Source organism: Paramormyrops kingsleyae, chromosome 1 (genome assembly GCF_048594095.1).
Source record: "Paramormyrops kingsleyae isolate MSU_618 chromosome 1, PKINGS_0.4, whole genome shotgun sequence".
NCBI classification, from domain to species: domain Eukaryota; kingdom Metazoa; phylum Chordata; class Actinopteri; order Osteoglossiformes; family Mormyridae; genus Paramormyrops; species Paramormyrops kingsleyae.
The window spans coordinates 30,606,491-30,623,514 of record NC_132797.1 but is presented as its reverse complement, the minus strand read 5'-3'; the positions used below and the strand labels follow the sequence as shown (position 1 = coordinate 30,623,514).

General features: G+C 46.6%; 1 protein-coding gene across 1 annotated transcript in view; it reads left to right on the top strand.

Moving 5' to 3' along the window:
- The first annotated feature begins 728 nt into the window (after window positions 1-728).
- Window positions 729-17,024, top strand: part of cdh2 (cadherin 2, type 1, N-cadherin (neuronal)) — a 51,993-nt gene continuing 35,697 nt past the window's right edge. The window contains exons 1-2 of the mRNA XM_023826758.2: window positions 729-996; window positions 3,629-3,737. Of these exons, the coding sequence (XP_023682526.1) occupies window positions 949-996; window positions 3,629-3,737 (157 nt within the window). The 5' untranslated portion in view covers window positions 729-948. The remainder of the gene's footprint in view (window positions 997-3,628; window positions 3,738-17,024) is intronic.

Here is a 17,024-nt window from a genome sequence, read left to right as displayed (position 1 = left end):
AAATTGGTTTCTTACACCGTTAAACTTGTCTGCAACAAACTCCGGTACATTGGTATGGGTGAGACACAGTAGCCGTACTGTAGCGGCAGAAATGCTAGCGAACGATCCGGACTGCTCCAGATGTCCGAGAAAGCTTTTGAAATCGCTTGATAAAAGTCTACTTCTTCCAGCTAGATCTCTGTTAAGATTCCCCAGGGTAATTCATTCTGCATCTGGCAAGAGTTTGGGGCGTTTTGATGGAAAACGCAATTTATTCTTTTCCAATAGTGTAAATTCTGTGTCTGGTGAATTAATGATAGTGATATAATCATTTTTCGCATTATTATACGGTGGTCAAGCAGATAATTTTAGTTTAACTTGATATTTCAGAAAACGTAAAAAGCGGAGCGGACAGAGTTTACCTAACATTTCAAAACACGCGTTGTTTTCTACCGTCTTCTTTATTCACTTTAAAACTAGTCTACTTGCAACTGATTAACCAAACAATACCTCCATATAATAGACCCTAAAACAGCAGAGCTAATACGTGCTTTGAAATGCAGAAGTCTCTATACCCCTCTTTTAAATGAACCGTGGGATTGCGTGGGGCTGGATAGGTTATAATAAAGGAAGGAGAAATTCTTTTTTGTTGTTAAGGAGGAGGGGTTACTAATGTAAGCCAGGGGAGATTTAAGAGGGGGGGGGGAATCCATCAATCTGAATGATGTGAAAATGGGCGATGCGACCAGCAGGGAGAGACAGTGAGGTGTCTGGGAGGGTTTTTTGTACTGGTGAGCCTGGGAAGGGATTTGCAGCCTCAGTACCATACAGCGATCTCAGTACGGTGCGGACAGCGTTGGGTGGAGGCTGCTTCATGGTGCTCCCAGTCCTACCTTTGTTCCAGGGATCTCTGTAACGAGAAGGGAAGGAGCATTTTGTCCCCGACTGCAGAAAGTGGATACTAAAACCATGTACCTTACAGGAAGCACCCTGCTGATGCTCCTGGCAGCTTTGCAGGTAATGTTTGTTTAACGGCGATTTTGTACAATGTTGGGGAGTTATGCTGGCTTCTTTGGCGAGTCTCCGACGATGCGATACAGTGAAGATTCAGCGTTTCTCCGTCTTTAGCATTCCCGATAGAGTTTTCTTCTGAATATATATATATAATATTAGTGGGATGAGTTTATTGTAATATAGCGAATAATAGGTTTGGGACATCGTGCGTTGCTTTCATGCCAGACACAAAAACGCAGAAACCGGCTGTTTGTGCCGGTTGCAAACACGATTCCGTTGTTGGTTGATTTTAGCGTTTCAAATGCACCAAATGTTTTCCTTATTGCTAAATGTTACTCGGAAAATTAAAAATGCATTTTTCTTCTGGAGCACATGGCAAATTCCGGCATGTAGGACAGTATTAGAGGTCCGTAGCCTCATCTGCTATGCCGTTTAGAGTTACTGTCCATGGTAGCGACATACTATATTCTTTTTTTTTTCCAAATGTCCCATGTTCGCGGGATAGGAAGCGAGTGCTTACTTTTTAATTAGAGCTTTTTCAGTGGCCTGCAATTCTAAATTTATGTTTATTTCTTCCTTGGGGAGGGGGTCTTGATTGTGAAGCTTGTCACACGACTCTTTTGGGAAGAATTACTAACATAAACGAGCCTCCCATTCGCCCAGCCTTTTGTGAGGTCCGGCGGATCCACTTACAGTCACAGATGTGTAAAGGGCGCTTGTTTGCGACCTGCGGGCACGCAGGATGGGCTAATGGGGAATATACACGTAGCGACGGATTTAAAAGGCTGCAATCAACATCGGCTAATGAAAGCGCTTTCATGGCCGGAGAGCAGCCTCTGTGTCGCCTGCGAACCACTTTCCCGTAAGACACTCGGTAGTTTTCAGAAGATAGAAAATTACAGAAAAAAAATATAGTTTTTTCGCCCTACACAGGGCGAATAAATGAGTAAATTTCATTTGATCTTAGACAAGGGTATATCATTAAACTGAAAAGTAATTGAATTCATTTATATAATTTCCTATTACGACAAATCGTGATTAATAACCTTTTGTCTGATCATTTTTGCTACGATTTTACAATATTTCCATCCTGTAATGACTTGGGTTTGCAAAAAAGTAATGTTAGACGACATTTATATGGAGTAAGTGGTATGCACAGAAGAGCCTGCATTGTCCCTTGTGTGCAGTATGTGGCTGTGCAATCCGTTTAGTAATAAACACGATTTAACCCAGTTTAAATTCGAGTGATTGAAAATGGCAAGTGGCACGAATACCCACAAAGCAGCATCGCCCTGGAGCTCGGACCACATTGTCTAAGGGTCCCAGGTCGAAGTGGGGTCGGCGGTGTCAGTAGCTGCTGTATGGAGCCCGTGTCTATGGCTGCTGCGCTAAAAAGTTCGGTTCGCCCGGGTCAAACGTGTCTGTGATTTCACCCTCAAACCCCTCCCTGCAACCCCCGCATGTCAATTACCATAATAGATGGGAGTTTTTTTCTGGTACTGATATTCTTCACTTCTCTCCAACCCTTATCATTCCATGCTCCTTTATCCCACGTATTTCACAATAACGTTGGTTTGACAATTCCATTCATTTTTGATACATTCTAGTTTAAATGAGTGATTTATAGATATTTTATACCACTGGTTAATTGGAAATCATGAATATTTGATATCACTGACCAAGTCAGTTGTCTCTTTTATTTAACTTACATAATACAAAAAAAAGCTTAATATGAATGGTTTTCAATATCACTTGCTATAAAAGAGCATGACGGCCAAAAGACTCCTTGCCCATAACTGGGTGTGGCTTACCTCGCTTAAAAAGGGACACAAAGACCCATGACAATGTCAGTGTTGAAGACAACCAATAAATTGTTTATGGAGGAAATGTTTCTTGTTAAGTCCAGCAATTTCAGATTGGGTTTTAAAGGGGTGGGGTATGTGTAGGTCTATTGTGTGCCGTGCGAGGGCCGGAGTACAACGGCTCTTTTGAATAGCGTGGATTCGGGGGCGAGGGAGCAAGGGCTGCCTGCTATGGATAATGGTGCCCTGGGCTGCGGCAGAGTGGTTCCTAGAATGTGAGGAGCACACTCAGATTTATCAAGACTAACAAAACAATAAAAATAGCGACAAAAGAACGACAAAAAAAAAAATAAATCCAGAGGTCAGCCAACAGCGAGATGTGTTTGACTCTGAGGAGAAGCTCTTGTGAAAGAGAGCCAGAGAGCAGTGGGTTTAAAATTTCCGACGAGACGCGGTAATTATGCCGGATTTACACAGTGAACGATTGCTGCTGTTGCTTGCTTGTTCATTCTCTTTCCGTGTCAGTCTTTAAAACGATGGCCTACGGAGAAATGCCCAGTGATCAGGAGCCCCAAGCCCGCGTTACAGTCTGTTCCCAATGAACAAATGGGGTTTGTTCTTGCATAGCCAGTCTCCCTAGCAAATGCTTAACCCTTTGGCCTCATTACGCTAATTGCGGCTCACTTAAAAACAACAGATGCTGCTGTGTGACCAACGGCGAGTTCGGAAGTGACCTGGAGACGGCGAGGGTGGCCATTAAGAGCATCATAGTCAAATAATAATAATAATAATAATCAAAGGAATAACAAAAGCCATGTGTGACTTCTTCACAGATCTCTGCAGAGGGTGAAGACCCCTCGCCCTGCAAAGCTGGGTTTACGAAGGACGTGTACCATGCCGTGGTCGCAGAGAGGGTGTCTGAAGGCCAGCCAATTATAAGCGGTAAATCTCTTCCTGTTTCCTGTTTTTTTTTGTTTGTTGGTCACTTGCCACACCCTGCTGTTCTGCAGTATGCATGGGACAGTCCAGCGAGCGCATGCCTTCACACGTGTGTCTGTCTTTGCGTCGGACTGTTATAAGTGAAGGATTCTCAGGTCGTGGTGTTTTAAATTCCAGATGAGCCCGTGGCAGGTCAGCTGGATCGGTCCGGACAGCATGCACCTTTGTTTCATTTTTGGGCCGGTCTGTGTCACAGGAAGCTGAGACGATCATTATAACACAGTGAGCAGGCTAATATTTGGTGTCGTTGTGCTTCTGTGGAAATATCATGGAATAACTGACTTTGGGGACAGAGTTTGTCATCTTCATTGCTGGCAAGTGTTTCAGTCACGCTAAAGCGACCCGTATAGAAGGTATTTCTTCATGTAAAAGGACTGCCTTCAACTTAGCATGATAAGATGTCCATGCCATGGTGGTTTATTTTGTTTTGTTTGTTTCCCAGAATGCACCCTTCATTTACTGCAGCCCTTTATTTAGTTTGTCTGAAACATGTGTGAGTGCTGAATACAGCGCAGAAGATCCTGCCAGCTCACCGGTAGTGGGGGGGGGGGGGGGGGGGATTTCCGATTAGATCTAACTGGAGCTTTAGTCTTAAATTATGTCTTTCGCAAGCAAAGAACAGGGGTGCGGAACCAGACACGGGTCAAGCACTGGCTCTGCTATCCCACTTGTGAAGGGGAGCCGGAAAAAACAAAGGGGATATCAACACATCATGCTCCCTGCACTTAACACGGCTTTGGGCTGCGGTGCGGCTTATTCTCACGCACCAATAATTAATGAAGCGAAGAAGAAAGACTCCAGCGTTGCCCTAGGTGCCGGGGGCATTAATTGGCTGGATGTAATTATGCAGAATAATAAGAGCGTCACGCGGCACAACATGTTATCTTGGGCTTCGCGAGCCACAGGAGTTGATAAAAAGGAACCGCAGACGGCCAGGCGTTTATGCGGCGGAAAGGTGAGACTAGGGGCCCCAGCGGCGTGGATGCATTTGGGGCTGGGAGGTGAGATTACCGTATTCCACGTGGCTGCAGCTCCCTGCGGATTCACAGGCAACTGGCAAAAACACCCACCCCCAAACACGCACACCCGTCACTCCTCCACCGAGGCAACAGCTTGGTGATAAAAGTGTTCTTCGTGATGAGCCCACTTAGCCGAAGCCGAAATAACGCTACTGGCAACCTGGAGGAATTGAAGGGGGCCGGGCCGAGGCCTTCATCCTCGGAGACAAAAGGAGAGCTCAGCCTCTGGCTTTCACACCAGGCTCCTATATTTTACAGCTTGACTGGGGCTCTTAGTCACAGATGGTGGTACGGGAGCTTGGCGTGGGGGTTGGTCGCCTGACTAGCCACTCAGTTGGCCGGTTACCTGCATGCGTCAGCGTTTGATCTTCTGTTATCTCTTTTCTTTTGACTGCTGGGTGAGCTATCACCACTGGCGGGCCTGGGGCTTCCTTTGTTTTTTCGGTTTTGTTACTTTCCTCCGCAGCTCTCTGTTGGGGCAACATTCTTTGTCCTTTCTGAAGGACCCTATTAGATGGGGCTTTCTGCCACACTCAGTGTGGGGAAGGACTAACAAAACTTTATCTGCTAATGAATGCTGCCTTTGTCTTAGAAGACACTCCTTTCACTACATGACTGGTGGACCTTCCTCCTCAGTGGTAAATTTTTTTTTTTATGTTGTCCTCCAACGGGTTTTGAAAAGCGAACAGATTTCATCGGGCCGGGTCATTGTCATTCCGTGTTTGTTCAGACAGGAGATGGGAAAAAAGCGTCGCATTCGCATCGGCCGGAAAGAAAAATCATTTCGAACCATATGGTTGAGAGAAGCTTTCCACCCCCCACCTGTAGTGCCTCAGTTTCAAAAATTTCTTAGTCGTGTTCTCTACACAGAGTGTGGGAACTCAACACGGGTCTGGAAAAATGAAAAAGAAAAAAAAAGAAAGAAAAACTATTTCTTCTGTATAAGACAGTGCATTTACCCCTTAGCTCATGTCACAGTAATAAGAAGTGGTGATCTTATTTTTGTACATTTCAGCAGAATGGTATTTGTATTCCCGACTGATGTAAGATGAATTTAGCAGCTGGAATTACCGCAGTGCTTCTTCTATATGTTTCCAAAATTGGGATTCTCTTTGAGACGTACAGCCGGCTGAATCAGAGCTCAGGTAGTAGAGGCAATTACATGCACAACTGGTTTGTGTGGACAGTTTTAGGCTTTATAGTAATACTCAAATTAGCTACTTGTGTGAACCCAGAACCAATTAACAAACAAAGAAACAACATGTCATCCTCTAAACAAAACTGACCTTCCTGACAGGTTTTTGCCTATGAAACACTTATTGGGAGATCTAGCTAATTATCCTGAATGCAACCAGATTGTTTGTGTTTTTCTTCCTGCAGTACTTCTTGTTGAAGTTCAGCCTTTCGGCAAACTGTGAGCTCGTTATTTATTGATACTTCTGGCAAAAAGAGGAGTTTATTTTAGCCTGGAGGATGAGATCTGGATGCCTGCTTGTTCAGTCAATGCCTTTTCTTGACTTTTTCAAAAAGTGATTGTGCTCGTTGTACATAAATAGAAACCCCCCCCCCCTTTCAGAGAACTCATCTTAGATCACTTTTGCTGCCTAACACACACTTATATACAAAGTGATTGCTGTCAGATTATTTACACACTTGTAGGTTTTTTTTTTTTTTGTCAAGTGCTTGAGTTTTAGGGTACAACAGCAAGAACCAAGGTCATTAGCCATTGTGCCTCTTGCTGGTTGTTCCCACACTATTGTGCAGATACACTGACCTGTTTGCCCTTCTTTGGTGCGAGCACTGCCAAAGGGTAACACGTGACACCCTTAACGGGATCTGGGAGACAATGTCCTGCTGAACAGGTTGGCCGGGAGAGGGGTAACCAGATCTGCATCCTCTCTTTGAGGAGGAAAATACGCCGGGGCTATGAAACTCTGGCAGATTTCTTCTCAGAAACTCAGTTTAACTCCCCAGTGCTGCCCCACGACAGCTGTGAGATTAAGAAGCAATTACAGGATATTCTGTTTGCATGCATCGCTGCTCACACTGCAGAGAAGTGCCAGGTTTCTGCCTGCGTGTCGACGTCCTGACGTCGGGCAAGAACAGAGTTCCTGCACCCCTCACATGCTGGGGTTTAAGTGCCCGTATACAGAGCTTTGGAGTTTCACAGCCTGCCAGGCATCCACCTGTAGCTATAAATGTGAGGACGCTCTTCCTCGCTAGTAGCTTAATGACCGTGTCCAGAGGCCAGGCCGAGCCAGAGCTCGTGCTACCCCATCCCTGGCTGTCTGTCTCCATTAAACAATTCTCTCCCCTCTACCACATTCCTCACTTCAGAGTGCGCTCATTAAGCATTCACGGTTGGTTAGAAAAAAGGCTGATCCTCTATTTCAAGGGTGGCCAGTCTTATCCAGAAAGGGCCGTTGTGTATGCAGGTTTTTGCTGCAACTCCCTAATTAGATTATTAATTAAAAGACTGATTGGCTGAAGAGTCCTCACACCTGGGTTTAAACAGCTGACCTAATGGTTGTCCCAAAAACCTCCACAGACACTGGCCCTTTGCGGATAAAATTGTCCGCCCCAGCTCTACTTTAGCCACAATAACTGAGGCATTTGATTAGCATTTATGTTTAGCCAGATTACAGTTCAGACTGAGCCAACCCGGGCCGAAATTCACCCGCACAGGGTGCTGTGTGCCTGGCTAGATGTGGAGCGGCTGTGGCACCAGGAATGCACACACGCATACACACACACACACGCACACACACACACATAGCTGCAGCTGAAATGCAGCTCTCTCACTGATGAACTGAAACTTCTTTCCTATGCTTGTATGACAAAATGAACTATAAGCACATCTGTGTGAAAAGGATGTACAGTAGTTTTGAGTAGCACCTCTCCAACCAACCACTACAATATTTTTTCATGTCCCAATGTTATTTGTATGTTGGTCAATGCAGCTTGACTGCCTGTTCTGAGAAATGCCAGCACTAACGATGATCCAGCTGCCACAACGGAGAACATGAAAAGGCGATTAGATTGACTGTGGCCCTTGATAAGAGCTGAAAACAATCAAAGGCTCTAATTTCTGCTACACACTGAAATGAAATCCCTTTAAACTTCCACTGGGTTAGTAATTCTTCAGAAGTTAACTCGTCTTTAATATAAAATTGATATTTTTGTTGTGCAGATTTCATGCCTGTGACTTATCTATAAAAAAGGGGGACATGGGTTCTTAATTATTTAATTGAAGCAGCAGGAACGATTTGAATAATTAATGGCTTGGTAGAAATAAGGTCCATAATTAAAAATTGGCTGAACCAGCCCTCATTTTAAGGATTGAGTCAAGAATCAAAAAATACTTTGTCAAGTTCTACCATGTCTAATGAGACTGATGAGTAACAATTCTGCATTTAATGACAGTTTGTGTCCACAGTAGTTAGAAATTCAACATATGGCATATTTTTGCTGAATCAGCATACTGGTATTTACTGACCCATTTTTTCTCATTTTTAGATGATCAATAAATTCTGGGTCTTTCTTTGGTCTGATCAATACACAATACAGTGTAATGGAGTCTGTGCCCCAGTTCCCAGATAAGCGGCCTGATAGTGGCTGACGGATTCAGTTGCTTTTATTGTTATGAATCCTGGGATATTTTGCTGTGGGGGCCCAGAAGAGGGGCCTGGAGAATCCCAAGTTTGATCTGCTGTGAACTGGGCAGCACAAGGGAGATGCTCCAAGTCATACAGTTGGTCCCTTTAAATGTTAAAATTCCCAGTGGTGGGGGTAGTTTGCATGTGTGGTAGCTGACAGAGTGGGAGTCAATAATGAGACGTCAGCCTCCTACAGAGTGTCTTGGTCAGGAGATGATTTCCAGAACGTGTGTTACACTGGAGAAATAATGACACCTCAGCAAGGTGCGGTCATGTGAACATCGAGATGGACATGTGTGTTACAAGGGCACAGGCATGAGCACAGGGTCTCTACAGTTTACAAAGAAAGATGTTCACTCTAACCCCTAAATCTGACACCTCAAGCAGTATTAAACTCAGTAGCTTTTGGACAGGTAGGCTCAGCTGTGGACTGTGCCTATCTGCGTGTCTGTGTTTGTGTATGTATACATGTTGATGTTTTGGCGCTGTTGCGCTTTTTTTGTTTCATAAGGTCGTGGTTAACCATGAAGCCTTACCACAGAGTACAATACATGTTTGTTTGAGTATGTTGTCCCATGTTTCTGTAGTAAAGACACATACATATACCCATGTAGTAAAATTACGGGTTTGATTCCTCCTCCTGTTTGCTACTGATCAGACAAGCAGCCAGACACGAAAATGAGTTTTGAATCACCATCAAAATTTGCTTACCCCCAGTTTGTGAAATCTACCGAGGGGGACATCCCCACCTGCTCCCCCAGGGTTGGTGAGTTGGCAGAATCACCCAGGGCGGGGACCCCACCGGAATTTATTTCTGGCTACGGGCCTGACCCATACCATAGTCTCAGGTTTTCACAGCTGTAGTGCCCCCTGTGTAAGCACTGTGTTCGAACCTAAACTGGCATCCGGGTACAGAGATGAACTTGTATCCAGTTTTATAAGGATAAATGAAGTTACTATCTGTGCGCTTCACTCTGGATGCAGCCAAATAAACCGGGTAATATTAATAATCCTCCATTAGAGACGCTGGCCTTTGAGGAGGACGGCGGGGACGTGTGCAGCCGCTCCATTCCTCCTGAGACCGGCATCATCATTTGCCAGCAGTTTCCATGGTTCCTTGTCTCATTTCCGCGTCTGCAGGCCCATCCTCGGCATATAATTAGCCCATTACGTGGAGAAGATGGCTGCAGTGCCCGCAGGCCAAACCGGGCGACTGGCAGCGGAGCCGGGAGCCAGTGCCAGGGGGGCGATACCGCTCCCCGAATCACGGCAACGGCTCATCCAGACCCCCCTTTATTTTGATCCTTGTTGCCTTCAAGATTTTTATTGACATTTACTGGAATCAGGCAGAGCCGCCCAGCAGGCCGCTAGAAGGCCACCGTTCGCCCTGTGTACAGTAGGAGGTGGCTGTTCCTGTCATCTTTCATGTCAATCTGTTTGGCAGCTTAAAATACACTGGGGCCCGCGAGTCTACAGGAGCGGGGCGTCGGAAACAGAGCGTGAGCTTCACTTTCGTGTTTTTATGCAAGGAAGAAAAGGAGATTCTGGGAAGAAGGACAGATAAGAGTGCTGTCACAGCCAGTAGCGTCAGCGCCTTAGTGTCCGGGAGCGTGACGCCGGGGTTCCCCACATGCATCCGCGTCGGCCATTGACAGGCCATCTGACCCTGGACATCGCCAAGATGACACGTGCGTCCAGCACCATGGCATGGACTGTTTGTTTTAGTGGGGGGGGGGGGGGGGGGCATTTGTGGGATTCCACCCTGATAGTAAAGTGCCGGTGTGGGGGCGGCTTGGTTGACATGGAAAATAACACCATTCCCCTTCTGCTCTCGTCCTCCACAAAGGGCACCGTATCCCTGCCACCGCTGGGAGCCGATCCACATTCAAGCCCGTTATTGCTCCCCCCAACCCCCCTCCCATACCCTTCGCAATATTGTTTTCAGGTTGTGTGCCCCCCACCCCCCATTTCTGTCTGCTTCTTCACTTCAGCTAAAATCGTTTTGTGCTGGAATTCTGCGTTTTATTTTGGAAGTAAAAAGCCAGCGGGAATCCTCAGCGGAGGAGCGCTGGGATGGGGCTGGGATGGGGCTCGTCGGAGCGCTCCGGCCCTCGGCTTAGCTCCGAGTCATCTCGCGGTGCTCAAGATAAAATCTGAGCGCGCCCACTTAAATCTGACAGCTCTTTATAGCAAGTATTATGAAGTGTTAGAGCTATAGCAACAAATTGCGCTGCATTACGGACTTTCTTGCGGGCGGCTGCGCCGGTGTAATGAGATAGGTCTGCTGGAGCCCAAAGAAAATGAGAAAGCCAAAACGGGTAATGATAAGTCGTGTGGAGGTAGGGGACGAAACCCACCCCCCTCGCTATATTCCTTGGTGGAGTAAATGTGGGATTAACCCGTCAGCGCACCTCAAGAGAGTGTGGGCCAGCCGATGTAATTGAAGCGAGGAGGTTAGGCTGAGGGGGCGTCCTGTCAAAAACAGCAACTCCTCAAGAACGTGGCCCGCTGTGTGCTCCTCACGGTGTTATTACATCACCCAGGCACCCCCCACCTGCAGACGAGCTGTCGCCGCCGGTTCTATAACCCCCCCTCAGTCTCTCAGCACAAGCACCCTTGAGTGCGGCCAGATGAACGGGACTTCCCCGCAGCCGCCTGGTCCACCTGCGGACATTTTAATATCACTGCCGGCCAGGGAGAGCCGCATGACTGCGGCCCAAACTCCCATGCTTGACCCAGCGTGACACGCCCCCTTTGATGGGAAAATGAGTTTGTAGACAATGTCAGAATATTCAAAGGCAGGTAAATGGCCTCTTTATAATGCCGAAATTCATGTCCTTCAGTTTGCAGGAAGCGTAATTCATAATTAAGCTGTAATTAACGAAAGGCATAGGAAGGTTCCTATTAACCGGGTTCCTCATATTTCACTCTACATAATGTAGGCTGCGTCTCTTAAAAAGACAAATTATTTGTTCATGGCCAGTGTGGAAGGGATGTTTTATTCAGTTGGGGATTAGTTCCTTTTAGGTCCATAATCATTTTTAGCAGAGAACTAAGACACTAAGGCCAACGGTAAATAATTAATTCATATTGCCTTTCATTTGTGGCAAGAGCAATGTCATGAACACGGAAATTGCTGTGGGGTGGGGGTTGTTTTTGGGTTCTCACTCTGGAAGGCTGTGACATTAGTTTGGGCTTGTGGTCGACCACAGACCGAAGGCGAGCGAAGTTCACGGCAGGCGCTAGCGGATTTTTCAGGGCAGGAATCCGACTCCGGCTTACTTTGCTGTGATGGACTGAACAGACCTTTTTACTCAGCCTGGCTCTAATTATGATCAGAATTAAAAACAGGGGGGGAGAGAGAGAGAGAAAGAGAGAGAGCCAGTCAATATCAACAGCTATTCAGAGAATGTCAGTAGGGGGTGAAAACTGCTGAGGAATCTGTTTGGTCTGACCTCAAGCGTTGCTGCCTAGTTACAAGTTTCAGACATGAATGGCTTTTTCGCCGGGTAGGAAGCACCTTTATATTTGTGCCGAGACTTATCTCGCTTAAAAAATAGTTTCCAGTTTCTTTTTTCTTTCGTATAAGTTCTTAAACTTATATTTCACTTTTCAGACAGAAGCACTCTGCACAGGAACCCAGAAACCTCTATAACAACAGTTGATTCTGTCCACACTATTTTAAAAGCAAGATGCCTCTTTTAGCTTTGTGCTAAAAAAGGGGTTATTAACCTGATGAATGGGACAAAACAAGGACCAAAGCTGTACCAGAGCTCGATTTGTTTTATGAAGCGCTTTAGTGGAAAAAAACGTCCATTCAGTCGTGAATATCGCTGACACGGAAAATGCAGGAACCCCCGTCTCTGGAGCAGACGGTAGCCTTTGGTTAGTTATCCAGCACAGGACGCTCACCATGATGCGAAAGTCCGTAAGAATTCCACCCGTATGTCGCACGCCCCTGCGGAATGGTGGCCCAACCCCTGACGCCAACCCGCTGCGCCTCGACGCCGGCGCGCTGAATTTCACAGCCACTAGCTGGGCGAAGCTAGGGTGCATTCACGGGTTATTTTGGGCTCCTTTCTGAATTCGCACTACGGGGATCATGATAATAAACAGACCCTCTCAGCCCATGGGGGTGAAGAGGGGGGTGTGGATGGACGTAATAACGCCAGATAAGATAGGTCCAGCTACATCATGTGACCTCTGTCTGCTTCATTTGCTTGGTTTTTCATAGTGAATAGCTACGTGATTATTGCCTTCAACATACACTGTCCTGAGATTTGATAGCTGCAAGTGTAGGTGCGAAAAATGCAACGCAGACAGTTTGTGAGACCTAATGTGGATTTTGGCAGCCGACATATTTGCAGTGGATATGGGAACAGGGCGGTAGAAACAGTTGGCCGGAGAATATAAAACGACATGCAGTTTATTTACCACTACGAATTCTTCTCGCTCAGCCTTAGCTAAGGTTATTTGTTTTCTACGATTTGCATATCACTTCCATCTGGGGCAAACGATTCTGGGAATATGGGACAAAGTAGGAACGCCCTGCATCCAGCCTTGGATCCGTCCCACTAATGTGCAAATTAATGGCCAACTAACACTTTTTTATGGAACTCTCCACACTCGGAGGTGTCGATTCGCGATGTGGGGCCTGGGCTCACAAAATCCCACGAACGCCTCTGCCGGTTTGGGATGAAAACTGCTCCATAACTGTTCTTTATCTTCCTCTTTTTCCTCTTCCTCCCTTCCAAAATGGCTGCTGAGAAAAAGGTCGGGGAATTTCGGTAATCCCCAGCAGCTGGCTTTCCAGTCTGTTGCAAACCAAATTGAAGGACGGCGTGGCCATGTGATCCGTCACAGCCCAGCACGTTCGCCATTGAGCGTCAGAGAGATTCATGCCAACGGAAGAAACATCCCACTTGGGACCCTCCTGGGAGAGGCCGTAATCCTGCCATGACCACTGGTGGCATTTATGAGGTAGCCAGCAATGTTGTGATGTTCTCCGCCATGAAGGAGGCAGTGGGAGGGCACTCAGACACCATTTGTCTCTTTTTTCATCGCAAACGCATATGCTCGCTGACTGGGTTAAGCTTCTCCGTGTCACCTAAGACACATGCTGTTTTTCTTTTTTAATATCATTCCTGGGTTTCTTCTCTAGAATGCCCGTCTCCGTGGTGGGTTTTTTCTCATGGAACCGGAGCCCAAAACCTGTCCCATGACAGCTGTGTGACAGAACCGTAGGCGAAGCTGCGCCGGAATGATGCTGACATGTGCTCGGCCTGCTCTGGAACGTTCGCTCTGTTACCGAGCACAACTGCTGGGCCCAGCTCCTTGGCCCCTGCCAGAACCCTTTTCTGTAAGCTGTTCTTCAGGGTGGGGAGAAAGAATGAGCAGTAATAACAACGAAAAAAAAAAAGAAAGGAAACGTGGAATGTTCTGTTCACATTTCACGCAAAACTAATGAGGGCATGTGTTAGGAATTAGCTTTAGCATAACCTTAAAGCAGCGTAATGTTCTGCAGATGTGTTCAGCTACTGTTGCTTTGATCGTTTCTCATGTAAAAGGGAGCACTGTAAAAACAGAGCGGGACCTTGTGCGAGCGCACGCTTATCTCCAGGCCTTGTCTACCCTACTGTGAAAGCCGCCCTGACCGTGAGCCACTGACCCACTGCTTCGAGATCCCCGCACTCCCTAATGCATGGCCTTGGCTGTATCCCATCACCATGAGGGCCATCTGACATCCGTCATCACAAACAAAAATCAATGTTTAGAAGCCCCTGTGTTAACTGATTTTCATTTTGTGCAGATGAATATGCATATCAAAGGCGTGTGTGTGTGTGTGTGTGCATAGTATATTTGAATGAACCCTCTCCTTTGTGTTTCTACATCTTCTTGCTGTGAGGTGTTATTCTTCTTTTCGGGCGGAGATTCTGGAAGCGCTGACCATCACAGACTGTTCCAAACAGTCAGCCAGTTAAAAATGTTTGACAGGGAAGTGAAAGCTGTTGTTAGATCTGCAGGTGTCTTCTGACGTAGTTGGAAGCACCAGCCGCCTCTCGGTAAACTTTGAAGTTGCCTTTGTGTGTTTTTTCACGTCATTGTGCAGGTTTGTTATTGTAAAGGGTCCCCCCCCCCGACCCTGCCCCCCCCTCACCCCTCAATCTCCCGGTACTGCAATTCAGCGCTCTCAGGTCCTAAAACACTTCAAGACATGGTGTGCTCTGCTGTGTTTATACACATTCCTCTTTTCAGGGGGTGAAGGGTTTTTACCCAAGACGACTCAGAACCATTTCATGGTCTCTCACTTTGCACTTTGAGGGTTTGTTTTTGCTGAGCCTCCTCTCAACACCCACACGTCAAGTAGCGAAAACATTTTGCCCACCTTTCAGTTTGAGCCAGGGATAATCGATTGGTCACTCTCCAATGGCAGAAACATTGTCTCAAAGATGCAGCTTTTCTTTTTCCGGTTTCGGCTTGGACGCTGAAGGCTTAGGTTCATGTCCGGCCTCCAAAGTTATTATCAGAATGCCTCCGTCACAAAGGGAGCCGTTTGAACAATGAGGTGGAGTGTGCTTTTTATGGTAACAACCTCTGTTATAGAAACATTTCTGCAGCATTCTTTCTGCTTTCCTGGCCCCGTGAGTTTTGGAATCTGGGGATTCTGCTGGCTTCCACATTGGCTTCCCCCCAGCGTCTCTGATGGATTCGACACAGCTGACATCATGGTGTCACGGTAGGGGGAAGGGGCTCACCTAAGCACCGACCAATGGGGAGCATGTGTGTGTGTTGTCGGGTTGCCAAGAGCGACCAAAATTGGTCTCTGCCACCCCTTTCATTTTCTCCCAATGGGCACATCGCTCCATTCGGCCGCATCAGAGTTAAAGGTCACTGTTGATTTTTTAATAATTTAATTGTTACATTGTTTACAAGCGATAAAAATTTTATTGCCTTTTTGCCCTTTGCAGACAAAACTTCCTTGCTTTAGGCTGGGTAGTTGATGATTAACAAGATTAATTTGCTTTGAGAAAAAAAATGCTTCACTTTAAAGTTGGGTTTTGAAGCTGTGTAGCTGCACATTTATAATTTTCCGTATAACGCGTCAGGCGCTGCCAAACGAGCTCCATGGCCCTGAGCGATTAAAGAACAACAAAAAAAACAGTGAAGTTATTGCCGATGATGCGCACAGGCGTCTGTGCCCAGCACAGGAAAGCGGCACCGGTTGCAAACAGGCGCCAAACCGGAGACTCTGGGGGTTTTGTCTGTCTGAATGCCGTGGGGGGGGGCGGAGCTAATAAAACGTGGGTGGGACCTGGCCGCCACTGATGACCAGTAATAAACGTCTTCAATGTTCCTAACAGACCCACACTTAGAGTCAGGGGGCTGGACGCTTAATCAGATGAGAACTCTGGAAGGCTCATCACGAGACCCGCAGGTCGTTGACGACCCAACGCCTCTTTTCAGCTTCCAGTCTCGGCTATATTTGTGGGAGATGGAAAATAAATGCGGGGTTTTGTTTCTTAGGTAGTCTTTTCATCCAATTGAATGTTAAAGGGAAAATATTTAAAGAAAGCATTATGCACCATTTGCGGAAACATTATTTTACATGGAACGGTCGTCCAATTGTGGTGTTACTCTCTGCTTGGAAGGAAAATCGATGCTTCCCCAAAGATTTGGCAAATTTCAGTTTTGGACTGTTGCGGTTATTCCTTTTGCCAGACGCTCTATATGGAGCCCCAATTCCAACCGACCTACTGTCCTCCTGATTCCATTATCCTTGCGTGTCTGTCACTGAGCTTCAGGACTGTGACCCAACTGTGTCCTGCTGTCCTGGGGCTGCCGCAGGTGTCATATCCTGTTCCTCCCAGTGCACCCACCTTGTAACATGTCAGCATGGGCTATGCTATTAATCAGTAAGCCCTAGTGCACAGGGGGGCTTTGTGAGGCAGAGGATTAGGCGAGAGCATGCACACATGCACACACACAAGCAGCGCAACAACTGCGAAGATTTAGCAAAACAGCAGCAGACTTCCTAAACACTGCATGTGTTGTGGGCATAAAAGCATATTCTGAATTAACAAAAGCCAGAGGTCTTTGGGTGTCTGCTCATATGCCTGCTTAGATGGCAGCTCAAATGCCTGCTCAGAAAGCTCCTGTCAGGGTCATTTCTGCTTTGCGGTCCCTTTTATTTGGGTCAGGCACAGTGCTAAGGCAGATCTTATTATAACCAGGGCTGTAGCAGAGGAAGGCTGGTTGAGTTTCAATGCCTTTCCCAGGCTATGCAGGATTATTCAAAATTATTTTTAAATTTGGAGTCATTTGCAGAAGAGAAAAAAACTATTATTTTATTTAAATATCTCCAACCCCCCCCCCCCCCCCCCAAGAAGCTTCTTGTGATAAGCCTTTATCATGCGCTCTTGGGTAGTATTCACCCACAGGACTCTGGGTAATTTCTCCTTTCACTGGCCAAGGAGAGGCCCTCTTTGTGTTCGTAACGGCATCTCCGCCTCCGTCGGGTTGGATTTCTGCACTGGGGCCGAGGATACCTTTCAGGT